The sequence below is a fragment of the Gymnoscopelus microlampas genome, assembly GCF_963454915.1.
Source record: "Gymnoscopelus microlampas genome assembly, chromosome: 22".
NCBI classification, from domain to species: domain Eukaryota; kingdom Metazoa; phylum Chordata; class Actinopteri; order Myctophiformes; family Myctophidae; genus Gymnoscopelus; species Gymnoscopelus microlampas.
The window spans coordinates 21,079,969-21,106,520 of record NC_139959.1 but is presented as its reverse complement, the minus strand read 5'-3'; the positions used below and the strand labels follow the sequence as shown (position 1 = coordinate 21,106,520).

The 26,552-nt window shown below is 41.8% G+C and overlaps 1 protein-coding gene across 5 annotated transcripts; it reads right to left on the bottom strand.

Moving 5' to 3' along the window:
- Positions 1-13,310: 13,310 nt before the first annotated feature.
- ncf2 (neutrophil cytosolic factor 2) lies at positions 13,311-26,196 on the bottom strand. Of its 5 annotated transcripts, XR_014600161.1 has the most exons (17): positions 26,112-26,196; positions 24,992-25,193; positions 24,530-24,612; positions 24,215-24,323; positions 23,704-23,838; positions 22,909-23,016; positions 22,471-22,533; positions 21,481-21,524; positions 19,059-19,200; positions 18,089-18,148; positions 17,386-17,503; positions 16,366-16,412; positions 15,701-15,858; positions 15,073-15,205; positions 14,725-14,842; positions 14,065-14,239; positions 13,321-13,380 (listed from the first exon to the last, which is right to left on the bottom strand). XR_014600161.1 is itself a non-coding variant. In XM_084049265.1 (16 exons), exons 2-16 carry the CDS (start codon positions 25,163-25,165, stop codon positions 14,148-14,150), a joined length of 1,581 nt encoding a protein of 526 aa, XP_083905391.1. In that variant the 5' UTR covers positions 25,166-25,193; positions 26,112-26,196; the 3' UTR covers positions 13,311-14,147. The 5 variants fall into 5 exon arrangements, 4 of the variants coding, with proteins under 4 accessions (XP_083905391.1, XP_083905388.1, XP_083905389.1 ...); XM_084049265.1 differs by having other exon boundaries at positions 13,311-14,239; positions 14,725-14,839; XM_084049262.1 differs by having other exon boundaries at positions 13,312-14,239.
- Between the last annotated feature and the right edge of the window lie 356 nt (positions 26,197-26,552).

The following is a 26,552-nucleotide window of genomic DNA, read 5'->3' as shown; positions in this document are numbered from 1 at the left end:
GTAGACCTTGTATTGTGAATTTGTACTTCCATGTACTGTTGTTCTCATGTCTTACTAAATAAAGTACATCAATCAATCACAGCCTTAATCTGCGACGCTAATGTTGCCAGGTTTGGCGAGAGAAACAAGCAATCCAACAGACAAAAATAAATAAATAATTCGCGGTAAAATATTTGTTTTACCGCGAATATTTTACAAATCCATGGGACACCACCATTATGCATGGCCACATCCTACTTCGTCCTACTTTATAAACGATAAAATCCACGTAGAAATAGTCTTAGAAAGACGATACAAATGACAATAATGATCCATGGGAGCCGCCAGACCGAATTCTTTGGGTAACGACTTTGCGTGTAACACACACACACACACACACACACACACACACACACAAGGGCCGTCTGTTTTTTAGCAGCAGCAGCACAGCCTCTCCCCTCCCCACTGTTACGCTACACAGAGAGAGAACGTGTTAAAACGACTTGGACAGACCATTGTCTGGAATAATAACTGATTATCCTACCTACAGGTCTACTAGCCTACTAACCTATGTTGCTATTGTCATCTTAAATTGACCAGCCAAAGTAAAATCGACGATTTTAGAGTGTTCTCCAAATTGCTTGGAGATCAGAGTGATGTGGTGGCTGCTTTTAACGCATGTTGCCAATCAGCTGTGTAACATTAGCAGGTTAACGATGGCTCGTTGAGCCTATGCATTTGACCCTGATTTGACCACAAAGGCAATCAAAAGCACTAATTAATGGCAGCTGTAAGTAACCGCTTGTCTATCGTCTGAGTCTTGTGTATGTTTAATAGCCAACTGAATGTTTTCTGTAGCCTAGAGATATATCAAGTAATTCCCTGAAGAGGGTAGACCCTCTCCCTCATGCTAAACTTAAAGTGACTTAAAAGGTTCCACTTCTCCTCAAAAAGACAACTTTATTTTCCTTTCTCAATGACTAGCTTAATATTATTATAGCATTTTGCCTATGTGCAACAACTGCAAGCCAATGTTCATAGGCATTGTCAGTATTTGTCTAAATTATTTCTTGAATTCCTATTTCTTTAGTTGCCAATATTTCCACTGTAAGCCAGTGTTTTCAGTCTTTTATTGCTACACAATAAATAGTACAAACACATTTTACATTCATAAATAATACACAATAAAACAATAATGATTAAAAAATGATTAAATGTATTCTATTGGTCAAAAGTATGTTAAATCCACCTGTTGCCCACTACTAGTATTTCTTGCCATAAGGTGTGCTAATACTACAGAATCATATAGATTTGAAAAAATATATTTATGATTTTTTAATATATGTATATATATATTTGTATTCTCGGTATCGGTCTTGAGAAGCAGGAACGGGTCCGCACTGAACCCCCCCCCCCCCCCCCCTCCCGTTGACAAAACTGTCCCGGGGGGCACTGAACCGGGTCCAAGCACTGGGCACCACGTAGGGTGTGAATTTGTGCCACTCATAAAATGTCCCTGGGACCCATCTAAAAGACCACCCTTGGGTCCCAGCACCCATTACATTGAAAACCTAGCAACATCACTGGGTGTCACAAAATGTTGCCACCACTTATATAAAAAACATTACAGCGTTAATCTGTGACGCTAAATGTTGCCAGGTTTGGCGAGAGAAACAAGTAAGCAGGTCTATGAACAGATTGGGCCCAAAAAAGCCTGCCACATGCGGCTTTATTATGACTTTGGTCATTCTTGTTTGAGTATTTTCTGTAGGAAATACTTACCATTAATGTAGTGGTTGCAAAGGTATTAATTGATTGACCGAGTCCCGTGGTCAGAGTTATGGTCCGTTTCTGATAAATATGAAGTAGTTCCGGTAGAGTAGTAGATTTGGTGGGGGCCGCTCATTAAAACTAAATTAATTAAAAAAACTAGCGTAATTTGTATTGTTGACCTATTTCTACCATATAGAGCAGGTTTCGTTCAATTTCGACCCCTCTGTCACATGGTACTATTTTTTGTGTCATATATTTTGTGTGTGAGTAGGCTCAGTGGCGGCGCAGTGATTCTGGACACAAACATTAGTTTTGAATATTCAAGTGCTTAATATATGGTATTGCCGGCTTTAGCTTGTTCCAGCTTTAGCTTCGCTCTAATGTTCTCAATGGAAAAGCAGAAGCTCATCATCCTGAATGCCTTCGACGAGATGCTGTCCTCCTCTTACCGATGCAGCTCCGACGAGGCCATCAGCACCAGTACTGACCATCGGGGCACGGACGGTGACCGCTTGCTCCCTCCAGCCCAGCCGGGGTGGGACAATCGACGGGGGCATCGCAGCAGGTCCTCCAACTCTCTCCGTGATGAGTCCACTGTTGGTGGAAGCCATCGCTGGCATTGGCCCTCTTCCTCACCCTCCCCTCGCTCAACTGCACGCCGGCAGGCACGAACCCGTGACAGACCCTCTCTCCTAGCTTGGGACCAGACGAATCTGCGAGTGCAAAAAAAAATTGCACTCTGCGATATGGGTCTGGCACCACTCCATAGAGAATCCATTTCCTGTTCCAGAAGACGTGGGTCACCAATCAGGGCCCAGTATTCGAATATGGGCGACTGTAATTGGTAGTTGGTTGTAGGTCTAACCAATTGCGTCGAGGGACATTGTTTTGATCCCGCCCCTTGGGAAACAAAACGTCCTCATGGAAGCACCAGACTCATATCCACGCAGTGATATAGTCTAGCTGGGTGCAATACGTTAGTCCGACAGCGCATTCCTCCGACAGCGCAGTGCTCCGACATTAAACAGTAAACCCGAACCAAACCCGCACCCTAACCCTAACCGCACGCGGATGCCACATAGTCGGAGAAAAGGTCTGTCGGATTAACGCATGCCTCCCAGTCTAGCTACGCCAGGCTACCTCTCTCCTCCCTCCCTCACCTCGCTCCCTTCCCTCCCCCCCTTCTCCCTGCCCAGTACGACATTGTGCTTTTCGCATGGACCCTTCCCCCTCACCTCCTCAGCGCTCAGCCTCAGCTCATCCCATCTCCAGTTCCCCCTCGCCCCCTCCTCGCCCCTCAACTCCTCAGCGCCCAGCACGTCGTGGGCTCCTTCCAACTCCAGTCTCCTCTCGCCCCCACCTCGCCCCGCGCCCCCTCAGCGCCCGGAACATTGCCGGGCGCCTCCCACCTGGTCTTCTCCTACTCCTCGCCCAGCACGCCTCGCCCATGCAACTCCCTCTTCCCCTTATCCTTCGCCACTCCGTCGACGAGCAAGCAGCCGAACTCAGCCAGCCTTCCCACCTCCCCTAAGTAAAACCGTGACCTCCAACCAGGCCGCACCTCCACCTGACCCAGCTCATGACTTCTCCGTCCTCTCCGTAAACGCCCAAGCCCCTCATGCACCTTCCTCCTATGCACATGCTTGCATGTCGAACTCGCTGAACTTATTGGACCCTTCATTTCCAATCCCCTCCGCAGCAGGGAAATCTTCAGCCACCTCGGTCGCCTTGCCCAGCTCGACCTGCCCCTCCCCCCCCGGTCCCGTGACCTCACGGCCATGGAGTTTGCCTACGCCTTCTCCCTGTACCGTGACGTCCTGTGTGCCACTAACCTGGCCGCCGGGTCGAATTGGACCGGTACCTCACCCTGATCCTGGAGCTGGCCATGCAGTTCGGCAGTACAGGGTTTTATAACTACCACACTCTCTTTTCCACCTAAGCCGCTGCCCATCTTCAGCAATTCAATCAAGGCACTTACTGGGGTGTCCTGGACACCAAGCTTTATGATAGAGTGTTCGAGCCCATGGCCGCCTTATTTTGGGAGTGATAACTCCCATGATAAGGAAAACACACAAAAACGTGTTTTGCAAAATAAGGGAAGAGACCAAGGCACTCTTGTGGAATAATTAAAAAGCCTTTAATAATCTGGCTAATGCATGGCAAACATTTAAAAACAAATACACATGCGTTGCGGCAACAATGCCTTCATCAGGGTGACTGAAATGTGTGTCGAGGAAATAATTGGCATGACGACTAAATTCTGAGGAAAAAGGGGGTAAAAGAAAAAAAGAAGGGAAAAAGTGGTTAAAGAATGGATTCACCTGGTGCCCCAAGAATCTGTTAAAGGGACTACACCATGAATAAAAAAAAAATATATCACGCTGCATAATATATTTTGTTGCTGTCCAGCAGAAATCATTAAGAAATTGTAAGATTCTTCAATATGTAAAGTTGATACTTGTTGGATTTGAACCCAGGACTTTCGGATTATAGACTACTAGAGTGTTTAACACAGTGAGCTACTGAATTTGTAATTCAACCGATGCCAAATGGATGAGTTTTGTGCTCAAAACCGCTCCATAAACAATCCAGACAATCAACAGCACAACAAACAACGATGTGTAAAATGTAAAAGATAAAATAAATTCAACATTTTGATATATTTTGTTTGAATCGTTGTTTGTTATTAGTTAAAAGAGGAGGAAAACAGTTTCATAGCCGGCAGCATGGTAGCTCACTGTGTTAAGACACTGTTTACATAATCCAGGCTGTGGGTTCAAATCCTCCTGCTTGTTTTCTGTGAAGCATGGACTGCACTAGCGATTTGTTTGCATTCGACCGCATGGCTCATTTGCATAAGACATTACCGTATTGATTTTATCCCCACTGTTGAGGGTAAGGGTTAAGTTTTTTATATTTTGTTTAAGACAAACTGGGGGTCCTTGAAATTAAAATGGTTGAGAATCACTGCTAGAGAGCCGTAAAAACCTTCTCTTATTGGGGTCCCTGGCTTATATTTTCAAATGGGGGTCCGCGGGCCGGGTAATTAGTGTCAATTAGGGGGTCCTTGACATGAAAAGGTTTGAGAACCACTGTCATACGGACTTTTCGGGTCGCGCAACAACGGCTGATAAGTCTATTGAGATGAGATGGGGATCTCATCTTAAACAAGCTTAGTGCTTAATGAGCCTCCCAGTTTAGTAGACCTTGTATTGTGATTTTTTTGTACTTCCATGTACTGATGTTCTCATGTCTTACTAAATAAAGTACATCAATCAATCAATATTGAAAATTACCGAGCCCTTCCGGGTGGTAAACGGAACGCTCGTCCCAAAAACACACTGCCCCATTTTTTTCGCGGTCTGAGGCCGCCAGTTTAGACCCGGGGCAGGGTGTTTTAGGACGACGGCTAGCGATTCAGGGGTGGAGCCAGGCTTACGCACCGGAACACACTCAAAAAAGAGCACATTCAGCAAAAATAGAAAAAAAAACAAGACTCTCCCCACCAAAATCGGCAAGACACACCATCTCACGTTTAGTTCCCGTATCTGCATAGTCTCGCGTAGCTTTCTGTGTGAAGTGGGCGGACGCCTTTTTAGGAGACCGGAAGCAAGTTGGGGTGTTGGGGTGAGATGGTGTGTCTTGCCGATTTTGGTGGGGAGAGTCTTGTTTTTTTTCCTATTTTTGCTGAAGCTGCTGTTTTTTGAGTGTGTTCCGGTGCGTAAGCCTGGCTCCACCCCTGAATCGCTAGCCGTCTTCCTAAAACACCCTGCCCCGGGTCTAAACCGGCGGCCTCGGACCGCGAAAGAAATGGGGCAGTGTGTTTTGGGGACGACCGTTCCGTTTTCCACCCGGTAGTGAAAATAGCAGATCTACAGTACAAGCTTACGATGTGACGCATTGTGAGCTTGTAGATCTGCTACTTTCACTACTTTGGGTCCCGGGGAGACATCAAATGTATGTTATGGGTCCCGAGCTAAAAGGTTTGGGAACCTCTGGTTTAAAAGATGCTAATATTATCTTTGTGAATCCTAAATTTTACGTTTTTAAACCCTGGAATAGGCTCTATTCACAGCAGCCATATTATGAAGACATTCACAGGTGTTACCAATGATACTAACAAAGGCTCTGTTCCATTTAGTCTGGCACAGTGGTTTCCACGACCCCCATAACTCTGAGAGTGTACAAATGAGTGTACACTCAGAGTTCCACACAAAAGGTGTTAATTTGGTTCAGGTACAAAACAAGAAGCATTCTTAGTAATGATTCCACTGTAAAATACAGAAGAGCATTATGGACTGTGCTCAAGTCATCTGTGGTTTATGAATATGTGCGAGCAAGTCATTGTCTCCGCCAGGCCGAAGGCATGGTGGAGAGTATGTTTTCACTTTGTCCGTCCGTGTGTGTGTCCGTCCAGCTCCATACATGGGCACATGGTCTGTGAACACCTAACATTGGTCAAGCTTAATACTTTGTTCTTGTCAGCCTAAATTGTTTACAGCACAGCTATCTATTTTTATATTTAATTCTTGTGACAATCCTGGGGGTTGTCAGGGCAACTGGTGTGGTTGTCATGGTTACTAACCATGCGTCATGTGTTTCAGAATGATTGCTTGGAGGGCGGAGTGTGTCATCAGTGGAGATCTGGCCCACCTGGATTGTCCTCTATAAAATAGGTGGCTGGACTTCAGCCTTGTCCTCTCTCTCACCATGAAGCTCACTGGAAGCACTCCAGCCATTTGGATTTTGGTTGTTAAAGGACAAGACCACTTTGGTAGAGGTTTGGGTTGTGTAGTTAGTTACCTTGCTATGATGGAACTCCAAAGGTGAACAAGAAATCTAAAATAATTGCACTATTGAATAGAAATTGATCATTCAAAATATGCCTACATTGTATGGTAAAAACAGCTCTCAAAGTCACGCTTTTAGCACATAAACGAACACAAAGCGATTCAGTCAATATAGAACATCACCAAACCCAGTACTGTGTTTTTTTTTAATAAAAATGTCAACTTCCTGCTGATTTTACTATTTGAAGATCCAAATCCTGGTCTGCGGATCCAGTCCGGGTTTTCTTTTTAATAAAAATGGCAAAATCAACAGGATGTTAGCCTTATAGCCTTATTTCAAAAACAAACGGTACTGGGTTTGGTAATGTTTTATATTGTCTGAATCAACTTTATTTGTGTTTGTTTGTGCTAAAAGAGTGACTTTGAGAGCTGTTTCAGCATACAATATAATTCAATGAGCATATTTTGAATTATCAATGTAGCAATTATGATTTCTTGCCCACCTTTGGAAAGGTAACTACACAACCAAAACGTCTACCAAAGTGGTCTTGCCCTTTAAGCACTGTTAACCACCCCAGTATCCGTATTGTGGGGATAGCTATAGCAGAAAATAGCCGATTGACAAGCTCTCTACGACACGTTGTGAGCTTGTCGATAGGCTATTTTCAGCCAAAGCTTTCCCCTCAATAACACAAAAAATTCACTAGTATTGAGCCCTGAGGGACACCGGTTACCTATATGGGGTTAAGTTAGTTTTAATAAAATCATTTAAACCTTCTTTGTTTCCTCATTGTGTTATAAACTCAGCCGTTTGGTTGGTTGTTGCAATAAATACATTACATTTAAGTGATTGGATTCAATTTACGTAATTTGTTATCCCTGAGTCACTAGAATACCTCAAAACGAAGTATGGAGCTCGGCCTATAATTGATCATTGATTTGATTGATATGCCATGAGTGCAAAGTGGTATTTTCTCAAACTTAATTCGGCTAATCAAAGAGGATCTGTGGTCATAATACAGCTCTGTTTGAGGAACTATAGTTGAACACTTTACAGACATATTTTCTAATGTCCAGTCCAAAGTGAGAACAATGTAGCCTACTTGATTTAACACCAAAACTGCTATAGTTTTGATCATCTGAAACTAAGGAATGTATAAATGACAAAAAGGGTATGAATTTTTATGACATTACGAAACATCTCTCTGTTTGCTTTCAATGAAGGTGTAAATCTGGGTTCAGACTCAGAGTAAAGGTTTTCTAACAGATGGTTTTAAACAACCTAAATCTCAGTTGTGTCATAATAAACCGTTTCCCTGATCATCAGAGGGTGTATCTAGTAGATTCAGTCATTCTGTCAGGGGTAGAGGTGTTTGCTGTGGATTTTCGTCTTTTGACCTGTCACCTCTTGCTTTAACTTTAAATATAACCTGAAAATCTCAATTTATGTGAAAGGCTTGGTGGTGCAAGGGAAAAGCATAGGCTTCACAAGCGGATGGTTGTGGGTTTGAATCTTGGTCAGGGAAGATCTAAATTTTCGGTCTTTTTAAGGCGAGAAGCATGGATGAAGCCCACCTCCCTCCTCACGCCCTCTTTTAGCTCCGGTAGGAGAGGGAGGAGCATGGAGGGAGTCCACCTCCAGGGGGAGGAGCTTAAGACATTTACATATTATGCAACGTTTTTTTTTTTATTGTTTTGCGATTTTATGAGCCGTTTTTTCACATTAATTTGATCGATGTTTTTTTATTGTATAGTATTTTTTTCATTCTTTATTGTATTTTTTCCCCATCACCAGTTTGTATTGACCACAGTTTCACTTTAGTTGTTTTACCCTTTCAGTTTTTGTTTAGTTGTTATTTGAGTTGTTTTGAGTGAGCTTTGAACCAGGAACCCTGGGCTTATGAACCACGTATTTATCTTTTAAGCCACGCTGGCATGTAAAGTACAATTGGGAACGTCATACTTAACCCACCATATTGAATTTAGATGGACAGGGAAAATGTTCTACAGGAGGTTTGAACCCTAAACCTGAGCTTTGAACCAGGAACCCTGGGTTTATGAACCACATATTTATCCTTTAAGCCACGCTGGAATGGAAGCTACAATTGGGAATGTCATACTTAACCCACCTTTTAGAATTTAGATGGACAGTGAAAATGTTCAAGCAGAAGGTTTGATCCTTAAACCTTCTGCTTTCAAACCCTGCATTTATCTCTTGAGCCACACAGGTATGGACACTACAAATGAGAACGTAATACTTAAACCACCTTTTAGAATTTAGATGGACAGTGAAAACGTTCTTCAGGAGGTTTGATCCTTAAACCTTCTGCTTGCAGACCCTGCATTTATCTCTTGAGCCACACAGGTATGGACACTACAAATGAGAACGTAATACTTAAACCACCTTTTAGAATTTAGATGGACAGTGAAAATGTGCTCCAGGAGTTTCGAACTGAGAACATAAGAGTAGAATTTAGACATACAATGAAAATGTTCTGTGGGAGCTTTTTACTTTGTTTATTGAAGCTACTCCACTTATTCATAAACTGCTTTTACTTGTATTAAACCATTGGTTCTCAAAGTGTGGTCCGGGGACCCCCAGGGGTACTTGAGGGGGTTCCAGGGGGTCCCCAGCTAGATGATGGACAGGAACCAAATGGACCCGTATGGGTCTGTAACTCTGAGAGTGTACAAATGGAACAAAATGGACCCGTTAGGGTCCATTTGGTTCCATTTGTACACTCTCAGAGTTAAATTAACATTGGTTTTACAATGTGAATTGGGGTCCCAGGTATAAATGCCATTAAATGGGGGTCCGTAGCCTAATGCATGTCAAACTGGGGGTCCTTGAAATTAAAATGGTTGAGAATCACTGCTAGAGAGCCGTAAAAACCTTCTCTTATTGGGGTCCCTGGCTTATCTTTTCAAATGGGGGTCCGCGGGGTAATAAGTGTCAATTAGGGGGTCCTTGACATGAAAAAGTTTGAGAACCACAACCACTGCTTGATTGAGTTACTTTTCTTCTTTCCTTTTTCTTCTGCACTGTAACTTTAACTGTTATTTTTGTTGCATAATTGTGATTCCTTTGCTTGATGTTCTGTGTAAAGCACATTGAATTGCCTTCTTGAAATGTTCAGTACACATGAAACTGCCTTGCCTTACTTATCTAATGAAACACATGCAAGAACAAAACAAAGCAACACAAAACTAAAACAAGCTGCTGATCAAAATGTTACTTGCACATGTAGACAAGTGGAATACATCATGTGTGTTTTTTTTAATGTATAATGTGCATCTTCAGTTTTTTTTTCTCCACCAGATGGCACTATTGAGTCTCAACAGTCCAATAGAACCCTGGGAACATAATATGGAGTACGGACCTTAGCAAATGAAATCATTTGAGAGTAGTTTCATTTATTAGCTGTACATGTGCAACAGAATAAAGCATCAATGTAATCAGCTGATTGAATAAATGTTTCTAATCAGCAACACTTTTCTATGCACCAATCACAGCCATTCTAACAAGGCGGGCCATTTAAATATTATGGCTCCCTCCCACCCTGATCTGCACTCACTCACTCACTCTTGCATTGCTTAAAACTAGAAGCTCGCCCCCGCTACGCGGGGGCTCGCGTCTAGCCCGCGGCCACTTGGCAGCTCATATAAGTGGCGTAGCGTCATGAGGGCCAGTGGGGCCGTGGCTCGGTCAGTGAAGACCCTGTAGTGCGGATGATATGTGGCATAGAGGGGCAGATTGTAAATCCCCAGAGGAAACATCCGTGGGCTACCATTGGTTCAGCGATGTGTGCGGTCGCCCTGCGGCCCCTCCTCCTCCACCAATGTGCAGTATTGAGAGCCCTGACGTCACAACAATTGGAGCGATGGGCACTACACTCTGGTTGGTTAGGGTAGACCTAGGGCCCAGGTAGAACCCAGTTAAAGCCTGCATGGGCAAACCCAGTTAGGACCCGCCTTGGTCCCACATAAACATGGCTAGTTGGGGCCCACCTAAGGGCCAGGTAGAAGCTACTTATAGGCTGCATGGGCATCGCAGTTGGGACTGAAGTGGATGCCGCTGACATTACTGACATGGGGTCCATATGGTTTAGCCCACCTTGAAACCATATGGGAACTACGCTGGCATGCAGGCTGGAATGCAAACGCTGCATCATACCTGTAGTGTGTAGTTTGATGTTGTGTGTGTAGCAGATATACCTGCAGTGTGTAGATCAATGTCCATATGAAAGTCAATGCCCAGCAGTGTTGTATTTTTCTCCAGCAGAGTTTCTAGTGTCTCTGTCTCTCTCTGGAAGAGGTTGCACATGAACTCTGCAGCCGCACTGAGGCGCTCCAACACAAACACTCTGACATTAAGCTGCTTCACACAACAAACATCAGCACCACGCTGCTGTTTGTCCAAAAGACACAATATCTCCTCTCCCACCGACGTCATGTGTTCATTTATCGACAGCCGTACAGACTCCTTTTGACACATTTTACCTCGTTTATGCAGCTCTCACTGACTCTCCACATCGGGCTGTTATAGCGCCACCATGAGGCTGATTAGAGAAATCTCAAGTGGAATTTCTTCCTCGGCATAGTGGGAATGTGGGTGCAAAGTTGCACGGAAAGTGCATGCTGTGTTCATAATGTGAGGCATTTTGGTCCAAACGGAGCAGTCCTGCAGACTTTGGAAGCCATTTTAGCCAATCAGGATGGAATATGAAAAATCTGAAAGGGTTTTTTTTTTTAATGACTGTGGAGATACTGTGTACCGATTTGCGTGATGTTTGGGCAAAATATGTAGGAGTACTGTGAGAAAATGTGTTTAGCAAAAAGCGGCCTCCTGGTGGCACTGTAACAGGGCCATGTGAAGGAAATAGGGCAGAGGTTCTGAATTGGCATCCAGGGGAGTGTGTGTGCACAGTTTCGCTGCGATCAAGTCAACGATGTGAGAGATTAGCTATCACAGACGGACGGACAGGTCTTGCGCCATGCCTTTCGGCCTGGCGGAGACAATAAAAAAACGAAAGTAAAGGAAATGACCATTTCTGCAACAAAAGTAGTCAACAAACTATACTCTAAAAACATTGGCCACATTGTCAAATAATCTAAGAAAGAGGCAATCATGTAGAAAATAGCCGATCTACAAGTTTACAAAGCCTCTCAACGTGAGGCGTTTCGAGCTTGTAGATCTGCTATTTTCACAATATTTACTTGTGGAATGGAGTCAAACAAAATGGGGGGGTGCCCAGATCAATTACGTTTATTTGGGGGGGGGGCGGCCTGAAAGGGTTGATAAGCACTGCTCTAATTGGAGCGAAATTATCTGAAATTACTACATGACCATAATGCACTGACTGTGATGGCTACAGCAAGCTCTCTGCGATGCCATTGTCTGGGAACTGCTCTTAGCGTGACACGACCAATGAGAGTGAGCGCTGTTGTTGTTGCTAAGATACGGTGGCGTCTCTGCCCCATAGCTTGTAGATCTCTCACGCATGATTGGCGTAGGCTGCGTTGCCAGGTCTGACTGTTTGTATAAGCGATTTTGGGCTTATTTGGGTGCACTTTTGGGCTCGTTTCCATAGACCACGGCAGTGCTTATTTCTTTCCCGTGACCGATGTGGCATAAAAAGGTGCAAAACGAACCATCCGGAAGTACATTGCGAGATGAAATATATAGCACTTTTTGATTATTAGAGAAGGAGACACATGTGAGTGGAAAATTAAATGTAGGAGGTTATATAGTTTTTCATGAGCGATTTTTGTAGCAAGTTGTGAGAGAAGTGGGCTACTCCTGTGGGCGGGGGGCTCAATAGAACCATTGGGGTTTGAAATGAGACGCTCTCTGTTTGAGTGGTGAGATGTTTACTGAAATTCAATGTGTTGCTGCTTGACCAATTCAGGGCCATCTAAGGCGGCATCAGCGCCAACCGCCAAGTATAACTGCATTACAAAATAAATGCATTAAATTGTTACATCTATGACAAGTGAACTGTCTAGAAGGATTGGATGGCTTGGATGGCTTGGATGGATTGGATGGCTTAGGGTTGCGGACAGAGTACAGCAACTTGCTATGGGCCTGGTCTTCAAGATATATCACAACATTGGGATCCCCCTGTATTTGTCAAAATACTTCCAAAATGTTAATGATGTCCATGATCACAATACCAGAGGCAGCTCCACAAACCTTGTCCAACCCTTTTTTGGCTCAACAAAGGGAAGTAACTCGTTCTCATGCTATTCATCAAAAATGTGGAACGCCCTACCAAAAGGAGTAAAGGAGTGTAAAACCCTACTCTCTTTCAAAACAGCCCTAAAGATACACCTTCAGGAGGCTGCAATTGGAAAATGGCCCCTGTCTAAGTCCTAACCTAACCTACCCCCCTACCCCCCCCCCCCCCCCCCCTCTCTCCTTCTCCTTTTGTACATATTTCTCACTCTTCATACCAGTAACCTGTAAACTGATTGTATGACATTCTATTGTAGTTGTGTATATCTGTCTGTCTCTTATATGTCATCATGATTTGTGTGCATGGGGAACTCATTTGAAACAAGCTCAGTGCTTTTATGAGTCTTCCAGTTTAGTAGACCTTGTATTGTGAATTTGTACTTCCATGTACTGTTGTTCTCATGTCTTACTAAATAAAGTACATCAATCAATCAATCAGAAGGTTGATGTAACCTATGTACCATCCTTTAAAAAAACACAGCACTCTTTTTACTTATTACTTGAAATAGTATTTATTCAGCCCATGATAAAAGATGAAATAACAATTATTACAGAAGATGCCGTGGTATATCGTGATTATACAGGTGTTGTAGCTTGGTGGTTCTCAAAGTGGGGTCCGGGGACCCCCAGGGGTCCTTGAGGGGGTTCCAGGGGGGTCAGGGCTATATTGAGAGTGACATTGAGAGTGTACAAATGGAACCAAATGCGGGTCTATTTGGTTCCGTTTGTACACTCTAAGAGTTATGGTGGTCGGTGCTAATGCAGGGGTTATAGAAGTGGGGTCCGGGGACCCCCAGGGCCCTATATTCATCAACTATTTTCAAAACAATCTTATTCTTTTGACAATGTTTGAAAATATTTCACCTTTTGAACAACACAAAAAGTGTATGGGGTCCTTGGCATACAATCTTTTCAGATGGGGGTCCGTGGCCAAATACGTTTTGAAAGAAAAAACCTGCCTGATGATGATGTCACTGGTAGGCGGGTTTCTCACGTGTCCACAGCCCTCCTCTAGGCACAGACCGAGTAAAACTTTATGTATAATGAGCATTAGTGAGGACCAATGATATGAAGATTAAGTGAAGTGAAGTCGTCCTTTAAGACCAGAAAGACTAAATAGTAGTATGTACAAGCTTGCAGCACGCGCTGTGAGCTTGTAGATCTGCTGTTTTTGAATAGCCAACGTAAAAAATGAATGAAGTGGTTAAAATGATTGTGATGCTGTATCAACTACTTTAGCTGGGGACCCCCTGGAACTCGCCCAAGGACCCCTGAGGGTCCCCGGACCCCACTTTTGGAACCCCGGACATAAATGACAATTATTATGGAATGAATGAGGAGGTTGGAGCACTGATTGCTTCTGTGTTTTCTCACTGGCCACTGAGAGGAGCTTCTTTCACAAAACTTGCGGGAAATATACCAACATTTCCATTACACCGGCCTTCATACCAGTCCTCGTTGACTGTGGAAGAGAGAAAACGTTTGTTAAAATAATGAATACTCTTGAATTATTTCTACATGATCATTGACAACACTGAGACTCAGAAATATATATGTATTTCTTTTTTTTATCACTTACGCCCTATACTCCACCCCAATAGCAACAAATTTGATCTACAAGCTCCCAACATGTTGCATCACAACGCGTTGTAAGCTTGTAGATTTGCTAGTACCATAAAAAAAGAAAGATTTTGACACATTTGCCCAAAACAGGAGGGTTAATATAATATTATTTCTCTATTAAATTGTTAAATTGTGATGTTATGAAACATACATTTCAGACAGTCTACATTTCCAAAAAGGAAATGCATGTACTGTATGTTTGACCAGAAGCAGGGTTAAAACATATCACCATCAGCCATAAAAGATGAATGAGCAGAGGGGGATTTCAAAAGCAGAGACCCCCCCCCCCCCCATCTCCCACAGCAAATCCAACCCTGATCTCACCTTTGGAGAGAAGTGTGATTGTGTCTCCTTCATTGAAAGGAAGGTCCTCTGGATTTGAAGATTCATACGAATGAAGAGCCACCAGTTGAGTCTGCTTGGTTGGCTGTTCATCTGTTTGCTAAAAACAACAACAGATACAGTAGATACTCTACTTAGATCATTGATTCCCAAACATGGGGTTGACTCGTGACCCAAACAAGCAAACAAAAGAAAAGGAGAAAATGAAAGAAAATATATACATCCCCATTTTGAAAACCACAGCGGTATACTACTGTAGCCATCATTAGAGCCCCACTGCAAGTGGTAAAAACAAGAAAGGTGTGTGGACATAAAGAGACCCATTCTTACCTCCTTCTCCTTCTGATTCTCATCCTTCATCTTACACCTTAAAGTGATGCGACCGCTACTGGCGTGACTCCAAACCTTCTCCATTTCACTGTTGGGATCGATCACTATTTGTCCTTTGTCTGAGCAGTTTAGACTGGAAATTGAATGAATGAATGAATAAATAAATTGTTTATTTTCAGTCCCATTCAAATCGGGATAAGCAACTGTGTCATTTTAGATTTTAGCTATATATATAGCAACGCACGTTTTTTTTTCCTCAGAAAACTCTAAGGATTTAGAGCAGTGGTTTAGTGGTTCTCAAAGAAATACAACATACAAGCTCACACATCGCATCACTTTGTGCCGCACTGCGAGCTTGTACACCTGCTATTTTTGAACATTTTCGAAAGAGTATTTTTTTTAACACAGCTTCTCTTCTGGGGGTCCCTGGCACAAAACATTTTAAGATCGGGGTCAATCTAGGGGTCCTTGGTACGAAAGGGTTTGAGAACTACTGATTTAGAAGGCGTTTGTAGAATAGGCCTCAGGCCTTAATGGGTTAAATGTCACAAGAAAAACAAGCCTGGTACTTTATGTGGAATGATCACAAACTGGCATTATGAACTGTATTGCAACATATATGCTGTACCTCAAGGTGATAGAATCAGCAGGCACGTTGAGTTTCCTGCTGATTTTCTCAACCAGCGTGGTATATGGAGATCCCGCGGACATGGAGACTGCTATGTTGTGTGTGAAAAATACTTTCACCGTGCAGAGCGGGCTTTCACCATCACCAGGCTCTGTACTCTATAGCAAGACAAGGAAGCAACAAGACAAGGAAGAGGAATTATAGTGAATGATTCTAACCGGAACCGATAAAAAAAGAAGAGGTACACTGTTCAGGACAGGGGTTTTTCTGAACCACGTGTTAATTTCGACGACTACGACGAATATTTTTCGTCGAAATTAACGAAAAAAGAACGAAAAAACGAAAAAAGTAAGCTATGATGACTAAATATATTGACAATTTCGTCAACAAATAGTCCACTAAATCAACAGTAGATTTAGCCTACTAAAATTGTATGACATTTAGTCAACTAAAACTAGACTAAAGGTAAAACATTTCAGATGACTAAAATATGACTAAAACTAAATGGAATTTTATTCAAAAGACTATGACTAAAAACTCAAAAATGTCATTTGCTGTGAAAATTAACACTGTTCTGAACATATTGGCAAAGAGATCACATTCCACTGATATATACAGTTAAAAAGCGATCGGATATTATCATGCAATGATGGGCCTCGGCATACCTCTTCCTTCGTGTCTCGTTCACTTGTGTTGGCTGACATGATGCCTACTGAAAGAAAGAAAGGAAAAGAAAAACATGTTTTTCATCTCTTCAAGATTCAAGATTGCTTTATTTGTCATTTGTTTTCCATCTGCAAGCAGCTTTGGAGAGAAAAAAAACTAAATTGTGTTTCTCCTAGTTAAAGACATAAATTCATAAAATAATAAATAAATAGTGCAGGAAAATACTCTACCATTTTAAATAAATAAATTGTAAAAACTAGGAGAATTCATGTAATAAAAAACAAGCATAACCAGATAAAAACTGTATAAAACTGAATGAAATTCATCTTATCTATAGAGTTAATCTCATCTAATGCATAGGAATGCATACTGTACCTCCCAAGTTCATTATACTACCTAGTAGGGAGATTGGAGTTCTTCCTTCATGTGTATCGTGAAACCTCTATATCAAGAACTAGGCCCGCCACGATTATTACATAATTGCCCGATTACAATGATTTGAGCTTATCTTTTGTGGAATTATTGGAATCCTTTCCCATTTATGTAAAACAGCTGGATGAAATGAACAGAACTGTCATATTTCATTCCATCATTATTTCTCACATCGTTATCCATTCTCTTTCAGCTACGTTCAACCTTGTGTCCCTATTTAGGTCATTTAGGGCACAGTTTTTACATTTTTAAAACAAATATTTCAAATGTTGTGACGAACACGCCGTGAGCTTGTAGATCTGCTATTTTTGTCAAGTTAAAATTAATTAAGTATAGTTGATATACAAGCGGATTATACAAGCTCAGAGCACGTCACTTCACTATATATTTTTTAAAGCAAATATTTTTTACTCAAATCTTTGCTTCTGGAGGTCCCTGGCACAAAATATTTTTGAGATGGGGTCCTTTCCCACTACCTTGGCCTCTGTTTGGTAGGACCTGATGAAGGTGTAACAGCATTGAAATGTTGTCCCACTTTGTTTGCTATTGTCCTGCTCCTGCCATGCACCGGGCCTGCCAAACTTTACCTGATCTACGGGGGGCCGGGGTGGGACTCTTCTTCTTCTCAGGATTCTTCTCAGGTTGTCCGACTGGCGCTTCTCCTCTCGGAGGCTGAGGCGTTCCAGCCCCACTGTTTTTTCCATCCTACAACATACGGTATAGATACATTTAGTAGGACTCACATGTTCCCATTCTGTTTTTATTTTCTGTCATATGCAGTTCAATATATGGTTGCTGTCGGGCAGAAACCTCTTATCTTCATATTCTAACTTTTTGTGTTTTTTTAATAAATCAACGCCCTACTTGATCATACTACAGCGTCACACAAAAGCATCAAAAGTAGCAGATCTGCAAGCTCGCAGCTTGTAGATCTGCTACTTTTGCTATGTTTTTTATTTGAATCCTAAAAAGTAAACAGTTATGGACATACAGTATGAGGTTTCCGCCCAACAGAGACGGTATACACCATAAAAGATGATGTAGTGTTCCCAAATTGTTTATGTGTTTAGAGGTAACATGAACATTTTATCTTCCTGTCTATTGTCCCTGATACATTATATAATTGAGGATTGTTGTTTGTTTAAGCACAGCAGGCAATTTGAAATCATTTTAATTAGTGACACAATACTCGAAGAGCATCATGAATACACAAAAATCTCATTTGAAATCTCATTTGAAAAATTATTCATACCATTAAAACACACATGCAAAAACAAAACTAATCCATACCTGATTCTGTTTAGAAGATAAGCTTGCACGTTGCAGGAAATTGTAAGGAACAAGTCCCTTCTGTAAATGAAATAGCAGAGATAAACATGTTTTGCTTCAGTACATTTGCAGGTACAGGCCAATATAGGTATATATACAGTACCAGTAGTTGAAGAATTACTCTGATTTGAAAAGTCAATGTACTTAGTTACTTTCCACCATTGGCACGTGGTATCTCATAATGGCCTAATAAACATGAACACGCTCAGCATGATATTGAAATGCCATGGAAGCATTATTAAGGTGCTGTGAGAGGTTATGGTACATGAAGTGATACAGTTATTGTGTAGACCAGGGGTCTTCAACGTTTTTTCAGGCCAAGGACCCCCTAGCTGAGAGAGAGATGAAGCAGGGAACCCCTCTATATTGTATAAATTTGTGTTTCAGATTAAACTTTTTTTTTTTAAACTTGGTCTGCTCTTTTTTCCCCTCTACACCTATACCTCTTTGCCAAAAATAGCTGATCTACAAGCTCACAACGCCTCGCAGCGCGAGGCGTTGTGAGCTTGTAGATCTGCTATTTTTGGCTAAGGTTTACCTCATAATAGGGATGCTAGTGTTCAAGTGGTTAATGAAAAAAAAAGTTCCTATCACACAAAGATTTGGCGGCCCGCCAGAAGCAACTCTGAGGACCCCCTAGGGGTGCCGGACCACCTGTTGAAGACCCCTGGTGTAGACCAAAAGGTTCTCAAAGGGGATCCCCAGGGGTCCTTGGGGAGAGACAGTTTAATTGCACTATTATTTCCTAAGCTAGAAAAGAGAATGTATAGATTTGAAGAGAGAATATAGATTTGAAGAGAGAATGTATAGATTTCTAGGTTTCACGTTATTATCTCCCAGTTCTTCGGTAGTAAATATAAACAATTTTCAAATGGGTCTCCTTGACAAGAAAATGTTCCATTTGTGTAGACTATAGCTCAGTGGTACTTACCCTCTCATTGAAAACCACTGAGGCCCAGTTGTCAGCGCCCTTGTGGGTCATAAAGACCATATTGCCAGGCATTAAGTGCAACTCATCACTGGTCTTGGGGATGAACTCATAGAGGACAATGTGGGGTTCTCCTTCCAAAGCCCTGCAGAGATAGGAAAACACTTAAGGATATAGGGTTGTGAATGTCCTCGGGAAGAGTGTATACATTACACTGACTGTATTCACTCACACGTTACCAAGAACAGTTTTTGATCAAAAGCATGTTTTTGGGCAAAGCCAAATGGGCCAGGGCTTAGAAACACCAAATGATAATCAAAACCAAACCAACAATTGTCTTTGTCATTCTTAATACAGCCCTGCTGCTATGGGGGCTAAAGATAGAGAAAGTTTGACCTGAGGCTGAGGGTGGTGCTACTTTTTCATTTCAAGGACCCTCCAGTTTACTATGCATCAGGTCACGGAGTCACAGACTCCCATAACTCTGAGAGTGTACAAATGGAACTAGTTTCCAGTTATACGCTCTCAGATTTACCAATCATTTAGCTGGGGGTCCTCCCCTTGGAGCCTTGGAGCCCTGGGGGTCCCCAGACCCCATATTGAGAACCAGTGCTAGAAGATATATAGGTCACTGCCCGGGTCACCAAAATCAAAATAGTTCTTCCCCAGGGGAGCATGAATGGTTTCAGAAAGTTCAATTCAATTCAATTCAATTCAATTTGTGTGTCAAATCACAACAAGTTGTCTCAAGACACTTTACATAATGAGCAGTGACCTGACAGTCCTAGCCTGGGATCCAGCCTGATTCACTACGTTCGGCAGATTTTTTTTTCTCACTTGCGAAGTGAGAAAAAAGAAATCCGCCAAACGTAGTGAATCCCACCCTGAGCAAGCAATTTTACGAAAGTAACTAATTACAAACTCAAGTAGGCTACAGTACTTAAGTAGCCTACACATTTTGACTTACTGGAGTATTTCCAATTTTCTGTAGTTTTACTTCACTCCACTACATCTCAGAGGCAAATATTGCAAAGGTGCATGGCAGTCTGCACTTTAGACCATTGAAATATGTTTTATACAAGTGCAAATTTTGGCCTGAGGGTGGTGCTAGAGGAAGGTGAAGGTCTATGCAGTGACCAAAAGCAGTATGGTTAAGCCTTTACAGTCTATGGGTTAAGCCTTCTGTGGGAGCATGAATGTGCCACTCAGCAACAGAGCTGGAAAAAGTACTCACTACTGCAATGTGGAAATACTCTGTTACAAATAAAAGTCTGGAATTCAAAATTTACTTGAGTAAAAGTACAAAAGTATTGGTATCAAATTGTACTTAAAGTACCAACAGTAGAAAGTACTCATTATGCAGAATGTCCCATTTCACAAGTTTTCAAATGTATACAAATCTTTTGAAAATAGCAGATCTACAAGCTCACAATGCATTGTGAGCTTGTAGATCGGCTATTTTCAAATGGCCAAAATGTAGGGCTGAAGTGGTTACTGTATGTTTTGTAATACCAATCAAAATGATTAAAAACGTTTTCAAATTATTGTAGTGGAGTAAAAATATAACATTTGCCTCTGAGATGTAGTGGAGTAGAAGTAAAAGGACTGAAAATTGGAAATACTCCAGTAAAGTAAAACATTGTACTTAAGTACAGTAGCCTACTTCAGTTTGTAACTAGTTCTTTTCCACCACTGGAGGTTGATATATGTTGTGTGCAAGCTAATCTTTTCTGAATTAAAGTCCACTCTACAGTACCATTTATACAGTAAGGAGAGCAACTGTGTTTGACATCCAAACTCAAAACGTATTCTGTCAGTGAGCCATTTCATATCTAGAAGCAGATGTCTAGATGTGTGTGTTTTTTGTTTAAAGTATAGTAATTTGTTATTTCTAGCTGAGTAGGCTACTGTATTTCTTTGCAAGCTTCTGACTTTCACTACGCTGCATTTAAATAGAAATATTGTAGCCTACTTTTGACTCATTTCTAGGGCGGAACTCTTGGGATACAAACTTCCAAAAATATATGAAAAGGAAATGGCTGATCTACATGCTTACATTTGTTTTGTGTTTTAATGTCCTACATTTTAATACAGCATGCATTGATATTAAAAAGAAAATGTACTTTGTAATTTGTACTTTTGAATACTTGGTGTCTACTTGAGTATATCGTCTCTGTTGGGTGGAAACCTCATATGTCCAAAACTGTTAAAGGATTCAAATTCAAAAGTATCAAAAGTAGTGCTTGTGGATCTGCTACTTTTGATGCTTTTGTGTGACGCTGTAGCATGATCAAGTAGGGTGTTAATTTACGAAAAAAGAATATGAATTTAGAATAAGGAGATAAGAGGTTTCTGCACGACAGAAACGATATACTGTGTCCACCACTGTCTATAATGTTATAAGCACTTTAAAAACGTTCTTTACCTCAGAACCTCGGGGGGCTTCCGATCAACAGGACCTACCTCAACCTATCAGATATCAAAAGATTTCAAAATCACAACATTAGCTCCAAGGAAAATGTAACACTTATTCACACAACTAAATGTTACAATTTTTTTTTTTTATCTTAAATTTTTATCCCACGATTTTGTAACCCCTATTTTTTTTTTCACCCAGTGCCAATGCCTAAGCTGTAATCCTGGGCACTACCTTCCCTCTGCCAACCTAGGGAGGCCAGGGCCGAGCTCATGCCTCCTTCAATGCATGAGAGCCAGCTGACCTTCTTATCACCTGACAGGGGAGAGTTTCCCTGGTTGGACGTAGCGCGTGGAAGGAACACGTTATTCCAACCAGTTCCCTTCCCCTCCATCAGGCGCCCCGGCTGGCCAGGGGGAGGCAGTATAGTGACCAGGATTACTGCATGTTTTTAGTGAGGGTACCTACCCTAGGAGACACGGGGAGAACATGCAAACTCCACACAGAAAGGCCCTTTCGCCAACCCCACCTAGGATATGGGCGCTGATGACGCGGAGGAGAGAACACGCCCCCAGCGCCCACAGCGTCCCCTGTGGGAATCTAACCCAGGACCTTCTAGCTGTGAGGCGACAGCACTACCGACTGCGCCACCGTGCCCCCTAAATGTTACAATTTAAGAAAGAAACCATGCTCATGCTGTTCAACAAAAATGTGGAATGCCCTACCGAAAGGAGTAAAGGAGTGTAAAACCCTATTCACTTTCAAAACTACCTTAAAGAAACACCTTCAGGAGGCTGCAAATCGAAAATGGCCCCTGTCAAAGTCCTAACCTAACCTAACCTATGCCTATAAACCTAACCTTATTCCTAAACTTAACATCAGTAAAACTAATACAAGAATACAAGAACCACTGGGGGGCGAGCGGTCCGTGAAAAAAACGTGGGCGAGTGTGTTTCGGGGCGAGCCTTCTGGTTACCCTGTAGTATAAGTATACTTCACCTGTGGTTGTAGGGGAGCAAACCCAGCAAACCCTGCATCCTCAGGTCTAACGGAGGCCACCACCTGAGGAAAGGAAAGCACTGAGTCATACCCGTGGTTCCAGTGGCGAAAGGAGTACTCACATTTTGTACTTAAGTAAAAGTACCGATACCACAATGTAAAAATACTCTGTTACAAATAAAAGTCTGGTATTAAAAATGTACTTGAGTAAAAGTACAAAAAGTATTCGCATTAAAATATACCGAAGTACTGAAGGTAAAAGTATTTCACAAGTTTACAAATGTATAAAAATGCTTTGAAAAGAGCCAATCTACAAGCCTCTGAGATGTAATGGAGTAGAAGTAAAAGTGTTGGAAATTGGAAACACTCAGTTCAGTAAAGTAAAACAAACAGTACATATGAATGCTTTGATCTGCCATTAAGTAAATGGTAGCCTACCTTAGCTTTCCCCAGATAATCCTTCTTTTCCAGCTCGGCCACATATTTTTGATTTGGTTTGAATAGCTGTTTTGATGGGACCTCAGCTAGCTTGAATATTTTCTGTTTCTGTTGGTGAGAGAAAATTATATTAATTAATATTCACATGGTATTCCTTCAGCCCTATGTTCCCTCAGCCCCATGTTCCCTCAACCCTATGTGTCCTCAGGAGTTAAGGTTGGGGTCAGGTTAGTTTTGAAGGATCATAGGGCTGAGGAAACACACGGTAGATGTTCTCCTAAAACCTTGGGTTCATGTGTTTTAGTGAGATCAAATGAAAGACTTCAGCTTTTAAACACATGAACCCTAGCGTCCCTATTCTGGGGTGAATATTAGGCAAAAATAGCAGATCTACAAGCCCACAATGTGCCGCACTGCGATGCGTTGTGAACTTGTAGATAGCCTATTTTCACCAAAGAGATATGTAGGGGTAGGGGGGAGGAAGTATGTAGGATTTAAGTCTTAATCCCTACAGTATATCGTCTCTGTCGCGTGGAAATCTCATACGTCCAAAACTGTTACTTTTCAGGATTCAAATTCAAAAACAGCAAAAGTAGCAGATCCACAAGCTCAAAACACATCGCTTTGTGCCACATTTCGAGCTTGCAGATCTGTTTTGATGCTTTTGTGTGACGCAGTAGTATGATCAAGTAGGGCATACATTTATGAAAATGGAGATAAGAGGCTTCTACCCGACAGCAGTGATATGTAAGTGGTTACGAAGGTAGCCCCTATAGGTGCATGGTTGGGACTTACCAGAGTGGACTCCAGGGCCCTGTCCAGGAGGCTGAGCTTGACCTCTGTCCTGTACTCCAGTGCAGAGACCAGGTGCTGCTGGGCTTTGTCCCATCGGCCCAGATGAGCCTGAGCCAGCGCCATGTTGTGAAGAACCTGAGGGACAACGGTCAGAATTTGTGTGAACAGCTGCCTGCCTTAACTGTGTCAAAAAGGAAAATCCATTGTTTTTGTTTTGTTAACACATGAAGCCAATGATCTAGCAGGTTGATATTATCAGGTGATTCTCCTGTGAGCACCTGGTGGTTCTGTTTTTCTGGCTACTTTCACTGTTTTAGAAATAATAAAACAATGCCTTATGAGATTAGGCATAAGGCAAGATAGGGCCCTAAAGTTTCATTGACAGTGACACTTTACATTTGTGTGGGATAGTGTATTCTAGGTGGGGCTGCATCTTGTCACAGTCTTATAATGTGTCACAACAATGCCTGTTGTGAGATGACATCCGCTCTGTAGGCCTTCAGACACTTACCTCACAAGCATACAACTTGTATGCGAGACCGAGAGCCTTGTAGTCAATAACCTGGTTACCACGTAGCTCTTTGAAGGCATACTGGAAGTCACCGAGACACTCCTCGAACCTTTAAACAGGAACATACAAGTCACTAACCATGGCAATAAATTAAACCAGCTAATGTACCACGATGGCACTGACACATAGTGATATACCAATGTGAAGATTCAGTGAAAAAGAGTTAAACTAATAATAGGCTAATAATAATAATATTAACAATAACAACAACAGCATTGCATTGCATTTCATTTCATGACGATGAGCAAGTCTTGCCTCTCCTTTTTGTAGAAGGTGATTCCTCTTTGAAAGAAGGCAACTGCCAGATGTTCATCTTTGCCTATGCTGCGGTCAAATGCCTGCATGAATAATTGAGAAAATCTGGTAACTTCCTTCTCCTTTCTATATGACTTGCAATTTAATCATAATTCTATGGCAACGAATAACAAACAACAAACAATTGTGATTTCTCTTGAGAAACAGATTATTACAGTATTTTAATAATGTATCGTTTAGACTGATGCTAGGTTCCTGTTATGTGATCCTACTGTAGTTCCCTGAGGCACTACACTGTCCCTTTGCATTCTATGTATGTGATTACCTTGCTTATTGTCAGACGCTTTTAGATAAGTGCGTTTGCTAAATGCCTAAATTGTAAATTGTTGAGATGTGGAGCAATTTTAAAACAGATTTCTGAGTTTAATGTTAGCTAAGATCAGCTCATATCCTCAGACATACCTTCTCAGCAGCATCAAAGTCTTGTTTGATCAGTTGGAGACAGCCAATGTTATAGAAAATTTTGGAGTTTGGCTCTTGGATAGACAGGAAAATGCTAAGAGCTTCAGAAATGTCTTTTCCCTCAGCACGAGCTACAGCGTTGTCCCACTGTCGCAGAGTGTCCACAAAAGTCATCTTGTCACTTCAGAGACGCATCGAGCTACTGACTAAATAGAGGAACTTGAAGCTTATTTGAAACAAACACATTTCCCCAAAAAATTTGAGAAGGAAGCATGGCCACACAATGTGACAATAGTTCAGACCACAACAAGCTTGTATAGTAATGGTGTAATTCTCTGTTGGCTATTATTTTGCAGTTGTTTCTTTTTTTTTGTCTTTAGTAAAACAAACGTAATTTATTTTATACATGTTTTCTAGTACATGGCAGGTGTTGTTGCATGATTCATGCTGTGACTGGAAAGTACAGAACTACTAGGGATGGTAGATCAGAATCACAATATGTTTACTGTATGTTCACATACAAGGAATTTAACTTGAGGCATTAGCCTCAGAAAAAAAGCAATTATATACAACGAGATAAGAGAATTCATATACTGTCAAATAAGTATAGCATAAATAAGATATATTAAAAACCGTAATATAACAGTAGGCTAAAATTCTGTAGAGTCAGACCTGTGTGCAATATGAACAGTGTGAACTATATTGGAAGTGAATGTATTGGCAGCATCAATGGCATGTACAGTATATGGTAATATTGCACAGACCAGGTAGAAATATAGCAATAGTAATGCATGGGTTATACTATGGTTATACTACAGGTATTATATATATAATATATGTATGTATGTGTGTGTGTGTGTGTGTGTGTGTGTGTGTGTGTGTGTGTGTGTGTGTGTGTGTGTGTGTGTGTGTGTGTGTGTGTGTGTGTGTGTGTGTGTGTGTGTGTGTGTGTGTGTGTGTGTATGTATGTATGTATGTATGTATGTGTGTGTGTGTGTGTGTATATATATATATATATATATATATATTTAGTAGTATCACTCCCTTCACAGGTGTTACCAATGATTCTAATGAAGGATGTGTATAGAGTAGCACAGTGGTTCTCAGACCTTTAACTCACCATAACTCTGAGAGTTCCACACCCGTAAGAGGCCATTTGGAACCCCCCTCAAGGAACCATGAGGGTCCCTGAACCACACTTTGAGACCCTCTGGTGTAGCAGAGTGTCTCCAGTGAGCCAACATGCACAATATCAGCACCCTGACTCTGTTTGACCACAATGGAACAGAGCCTTCATTAGTATCATAGGCAACACCTGTGAATTTCTTCACATTATGGCTGCTGTGCATAGAGCCTATTGGGTTTCTTTGTCTTTTTTCTGTTGCTGTTCACAGAATCTGTTTTGAGAGATTAGAGAACAGCACCTTTTAATTTCCTAACAGGAGGAAGTAGTCACAGTGCTGGTGATGATGGTGTTGACATGGTGTGTGGTGTCTGCTCTGCTGCCCCCCCCCCCCCCACACACACACACACACACACACACACACACACAGAGCAGACA

What these genes read in the sequence shown, in the direction of transcription:
- ncf2 (XM_084049262.1), bottom strand. Translation starts at nt 25,165, where the DNA reads ATGACTTTTGTGGACACTCTGCGACAGTGGGACAACGCTGTAGCTCGT. An exon ending in CAGTGGTTTTCAATGAGAGG is followed by an intron (nt 18,149 to 19,058) that starts GTAAGTACCACT and finishes TTTCATTTACAG; the next exon opens with AAGGGACTTGTTCCTTACAA. An exon ending in TATCTTCTAAACAGAATCAG is followed by an intron (nt 17,504 to 18,088) that starts GTATGGATTAGT and finishes CGTATGTTGTAG; the next exon opens with GATGGAAAAAACAGTGGGGC.